This window comes from Myotis davidii, unplaced genomic scaffold (genome assembly GCF_000327345.1).
Source record: "Myotis davidii unplaced genomic scaffold, ASM32734v1 scaffold187, whole genome shotgun sequence".
NCBI classification, from domain to species: domain Eukaryota; kingdom Metazoa; phylum Chordata; class Mammalia; order Chiroptera; family Vespertilionidae; genus Myotis; species Myotis davidii.
This window is the reverse complement of record NW_006383018.1, coordinates 3,632,447-3,638,149: the sequence shown is the minus strand read 5'-3', so window position 1 is coordinate 3,638,149 and position 5,703 is coordinate 3,632,447. Positions and strand designations below refer to the sequence as shown.

General features: G+C 46.2%; 1 protein-coding gene across 1 annotated transcript in view; it reads left to right on the top strand.

The window, feature by feature from the left end:
• The window catches only part of LOC102766054 (protein lifeguard 1), a 13,042-nt gene extending 8,427 nt beyond the window's left edge, over nucleotides 1-4,615 (top strand). The window contains exons 5-9 of the mRNA XM_006779203.2: nucleotides 55-92; nucleotides 176-263; nucleotides 1,577-1,666; nucleotides 2,578-2,625; nucleotides 4,096-4,615. Of these exons, the coding sequence (XP_006779266.1) occupies nucleotides 55-92; nucleotides 176-263; nucleotides 1,577-1,666; nucleotides 2,578-2,625; nucleotides 4,096-4,239 (408 nt within the window). The 3' untranslated portion in view covers nucleotides 4,240-4,615. The remainder of the gene's footprint in view (nucleotides 1-54; nucleotides 93-175; nucleotides 264-1,576; nucleotides 1,667-2,577; nucleotides 2,626-4,095) is intronic.
• The last annotated feature ends 1,088 nt before the right edge of the window (nucleotides 4,616-5,703 follow it).

Genomic DNA, 5,703 nt, shown 5'->3' with positions numbered 1-5,703 from the left:
GCTGCCGGCCTCCTCGGGATCAGCCTTCTGATGGATTGTGCGTTTTGTTTGCAGACATTGTTGCAAGGTCTGATGCTGGGAGCCGTGTCAGTGTAAGTCAGTGCTACACGTTTTCCTTTTCGCATGTGCTTTTCCTCGGTTGTATGTGAACAATAACTGCAGTCTCTGCTTTCAGTTTCTATGAGGCCGACGAGGTGTTATGGGCCATAGGGGCAACCGCTCTGGTGACGTTATCGCTCACTTTATTTGCTCTCCAAACAAAAGTAGGTATCACGGAAACAGATTTCTGCCATAAGGGCGTGCGGGACATGCTCCTCCCCCCTCCGCTCTCCTCTCTGCTGTCCTGTGGCCTCCTCTCCTTGGGGCTTCGGGCTTTCCCAGGAACCACATTGAAAAAATAAAAAGAAGTAAGGTGAAATTAATCTGAATCACATCTTTCACTTAACCCCATGTACGTGAAGCATTGTCATTTCAACAAGTAACCAACGTGACAAAAATATGAATGAGCTAGTTTCCATTCTCTTTTTTGAATTAATATTCAAACCCTGTGTGTGTTTTGTACTGATAGCACATCCCAGCTTGGAGTAGCCCCAGGTGTGGGAAGCACCCCTGTGGACCAGCTCTCAGCAGCATGTCACCTGGGGAGCTTGTTGAACCACAGCTTGCTGGCTCCACCCCCGGACACGCAGAGCCGGAAGGTCAATCTGCATCCCAGGTGGTGCCCCTGCTGCTGGGCTGAGGACCACACGAGGTGATGCAGGACTTCAGAGTACATTTCCTGGGTATGTGAAAGGTAGGGAGTGAGGGCAGAACTAGAGGAACTAGGAAAAAGCTCTTGCAAGAAAATGTCTCGGATTCAAGGACCTTCTTTTGCTGTACAGTCCCAGATTTCTCAGGCCAGAAGATTAATATTCCCCTTTCTTTAAAAGAAGTTTTAATCTCCCTCCCCCGGCTGATTTGGCCACTGATTTATAAAGGCAAAACCAAAAAGCATGTTGATAAATTTCAAAATTACAAAAGAATCATTAATAGTAGTTTTTGAAAGTTTAGTATATGTATATATATATTTTTTATTCAAAGGTATGCATACAGATGTGAAAAGGGCACCCAGTTAATTAACCTCTAGGTCTGTTTTATTTTATTAATGTAGTCTATGCTCACACTTTGAAGATATGGGTAATTATGAGCATAATTATGAGCCTGCTACACATACACATTTACATCCTGCTCATTCAATGTGCCTTTTCATTAGGGAACATTTTGTAGAAATACAAAAATAGAGCGGCAAAACGAACTCCCATGTGCCCATCGCCAGCTTCCAAAACCATCCCCTCGCGGCCCCTGTGATTTCCCCACAGTCCTCCCTCCCCTCCCGCCAGGAGCAAGCCCCAGGCAGCAGGACCCTTCATGTCTTGTCAGTGGTCGGGCTGATGCATTTCCCTGGTTCTCCAAACTGCCCTGGTACATTATTAGCCAACGGGCCAGTTTCTGCCTGCAGTGTATGAGGCGCATCCTCATCCTCCCGGAATTCCGTGGAGGCGGTGACTGAGCTGTGCCTGGTGGTGTGTTTCCCCAGCTGGACTTCACCCTGCTCAACGAAGTGCTGTTCGTCTCGCTGGTCGTGCTTTTAATCTACGGAATCCTCTTAATCTTCATACGGTCATACGTAAGTGGGCCTCCCCCGGAGGACCGTTAGGGATCCGGGTGAGGGGCTGGTGGTGTCAGGATGGAGCCTCTGAGAGGCAGAGCCGAGCTGGGAGTGGGGGGACTTTCCTGGGAGAAATGTCTGCGAGAGAGGAGTGGGGGAGCGACGAAGGCTGGTAGAGCCGTCCGACCTTGAGGGCCAATGCGACCCCAGGTGAGGGACCGGAAGGGGGTCGGTGGGAGCATTCTGGATGATGAAAGGCTCAGCAAGGCCACCAGGAAGTCCTGGAGGTAACGTCCACGTCCCAGCACAGTGGTCCCGTGTCTCTCACCAACTGAGAAGTGGAGTGTGGCCCAGGAGCCAGCTGCAGTGGCCCTGGGGCAGTAGGACTGTGAGGCCCGTCCCAGGGGCTGGCCAGGTGGTTGGGTCCCAGGGACAGGAGGTCTGGGCCATGATGGTGGAGCTCCTCCCCTGGACTACCGCTGTCCTTCCCTAGGAGGAGTGTGGGTGGGCCCGCGCACAGAGCAGATCAGACTCCTTGTGCTGCTTGTTTGTAGTGATGGAAGTGGAGATGGGCTCCGTAGGACTTTTCCAACAGCAGCTAGAGGAGGCTCCTATTTTTTTTTTATTCCCTTTTTTGTTTAATCTATTCACTGACTTCTCACAGGTATCAGACATAGGCCCATGTGTTTGTCATATAGGCATCCAATTCAATTCTCACAACGTTCCTGAAAAGTACACATCTCATCTGTTTTATAGATAAGAAGGCAGGTTCAGAGACATTAAATAATTCACCCTGGGAGCAGGAGGGATCAAAGCCAGATATGACTTTCTTAAAATTGGGTCCTTATCTAACAGCAGTGACCTAAGTGCGCCCTTTTGTTATTTCAAATCTTGTTCTTAATATTCAGTTGTCTCCTTTCTTCTTGCAGTGGTTGCATCTGTTGTATGCTGCACTCGGAACTGTGCTCTTCTCATTTGTAAGTCCATTTCTCCTTCTCTTGGCAGAGTAGGGTACATGCATGGAAGGTGCCACCTTAGCCCTTGTGCTAAGCGTGGAGTCAAGTAGAGTCAGTGATTCACTGGAAAGCACTCCTGGAGACTTGCTGCTGCTGCTGCTCCCCCCTCCTCCTCCCTCTCCTCCTCCTTCCTCTCCTCTTCCTTCCTCTCCTCCTCCTCCCCCTGCTCCTCCTCCCCCTTTTATAAGGATGATTTTTCAGAGCACTTTTAAGTTCAGAGCAAAATCAAGAGGAAGACACGGAGATTCCCATATACCCCTGCCCACACATGCACAGCCTCCCCTATTATTAACTATACTCACCGGAGAGGTACATTTGTTACACTGATGAGCCTACATTGAGGTGTCAATATCACCCAAACTCCACAGTTTGCATGAGGTTCACTGTGGGTGTACATACTATGCATTTGGAAAAATGGATAATAAACGACATGTTCCATCGTTATGGTATCGTACAGAGTATTTCCACTGCCCTAAATATCCCATGCTTTGCCTACTCATTCCTCCCCTGGCTCCAACCCTTGGCAACCACTGACCTTTTTACTGTTTCCCAGTGGTGCCTTTTCCAGAAGTCATCTAGTTGCAATCAGACAGTATGTAGTTTTCCCAGACTGGCTTCTCTCACCTAGTAATGTGCACTTTTAAGGTTCCTCTGTCTTTTCATGGCTTGAGAGTTCATTTCGGTCTGGATGTATCACAGTTCATGTATTCAGCCACCTACTGAAGGACATCTTGGTTGCTCCCAAGTTTTGGCAATTTTGCATGAAGCTGCTCTAAACATCCTCGTCCAGGTTTTTTTGTGAACATAAATTTTCAACTGCTTTGGGTCAATACCAAGGAGTGTGACTGCTGGATCACATGGTGAAAGTAGAAACCTTCTCCCAGAGTTGCCGGAATCACAAAGGGAGCGAGGAGGGGGAGTGGGGGGAAGGGCCTAGTGGTCCAGGCCGGCGTCTGCTTTGGCATCCCCCCAGCCTCGGGTTTGAGTCCCTTCTCTTCCACTCTGATCACTCACACGACCTTCCCTCATTCTATTTTGGAAATACCGACATCACCAAAAAGCTCCAGGAATTCAGAATTATGGCTGTGTGTGAATCTAAATTCTGGGAACCATTTTATTTTCATTCTTTGTTCAGTGAGAACACAGGGCATTTTGTAGTATCACTGTGTCCAATATGCCCACCTGGCCCATCTCGTTGACTAAAGTCACAAGGCGACTGGACTGGAAAAGCAAAGGAAGGACAAAGCACTTGCCTCAATGGAGTGCAAACGTGAACGTTGCGAATGGCTGAGGCTGTATAACAACATATATAGCCACAAGCCGACTTTCCGCAATCATGTGTATCGATGCTAACTTTCCCAGATGGTTTAGGACAGTTATTGGATAGGAATGAACAGTTCAAGTAGCTAATTTTTCTTTCTTTTCTTTAAGTACTTGGTGATGGATGTGCAGCTATTGATGGGGGGGAGCCATCATGTGCAGCTGGACCCTGAAGAGTATGTGTTTGCTGCCCTGAACATCTACTTGGATATAATCAACCTTTTTATTTTTATTTTGCAATTGATTGGAAGGTAGGCCCATGGCCAAGGCTAGCTTGTGCTGACCAGAGGGATGGAGGGCCATCTGCGAAGTGCCGCCAGGCTCAGACATGCAGGGGTGGCCATCTCATAAGCCCTGTGATTAAAATAAATATTTTAGAGCACTTATGTTTTTTCAAATGAAAGCAAACATTCAGTTGATGGTCGCTTTAACTTGTTATATATTTTAAGTTCCATTGTCACGTTGCAAAACTTCCTGTGGGACATTTCTGATTTTTATAATTTCAAAAGATGAGTATCAAAATACCATACTTAAACATTTCTTAGATGCCTGTTATTTTGTTGACATTTTCCTGGCAATTAGTTAAAGCTGTAAACATCTCTCTCTATGAATAAAATTGATTACAGAACCCTATATTTACTCCATTCTCTTTTCTTGATTCGGACATTCTATGGGAATATTTCTGCACAGTCTGACTTTAAGAGTAAGGTAAGCCAAAGTATTCCACCTTTCTCCTGGATTCCAGAGGCAGGCTGAAGAGGATGGTATTTCCCGGGAGAGGATGGAGAGGATTCATGAAGTTAATGTACACGAAAGGCTGGAGAGCACTGCGTCACCTGCCAGCGTCGCTGTCCCACCTACACGTCTGGGCTTAACTCAGAGACCACCTCCACTGGTTGTCTGGGACAACTGGCCTCCTTTGAGGTCCCATAATATTATCAAATTTTCAATTTTAATTGTGATAAAATACACATAACAAAACTTACTGTCTTAACCATTTTTAAGTGTATAGTTCAATAGCAGTAAGTATATTCACATTATTGTGCAACCAATCTCCAGAATTTTTTCACCTTGAAAAACTGAAACTCCATCCCCATTAAACAAGAAGCCATGTATTTTGCACTGACTTATTTATTCACACACCTCTTATAACCCGTTTGGTTTGTCCCTGAGGGACAGAGACGGACGGATCTTTACAGCATGGGTGAACTGTGCAGCGGGGAGGATGGGGAGACTAGATGGACTCTTCTGGTCTCTTGAATTATTCACAAGAGCTCGACTTCTAGACAAAACTAAACTTACAGATCTCAAGTAGGACATTTGAAGTACAAGCACTATAGTCACACACACCTGACTACTTGATTATCTGTCATTTCAGATTAGCCCTATCTCCACAACTTTGGTAAAGCTTCTCGTTGTGTTTATAATCTCATTGCTACCAGCAAAATCCTGAAGATGGGGGTAACCTCTGAAATGTGAGCATGAAGAAGAGAAAGGGACATGAAAGTCATCCAGAAAAAAATCCGGGTGTACCCTCCCTCTAAAGCTCCCTGTTCTGGATATTTTGACAAATATTACTGTGTGTACATTTGTCAAAGGCTTTGCTACCAAAGTCATGGTGAGTTAAGTCCACACAAGAAAGCAAATGCAGCTGGAAAGCTTCAGGTTTTGCATATCCTCCTGGCATCAAGAAAACCCTCCTGCATATAATAAGGAATG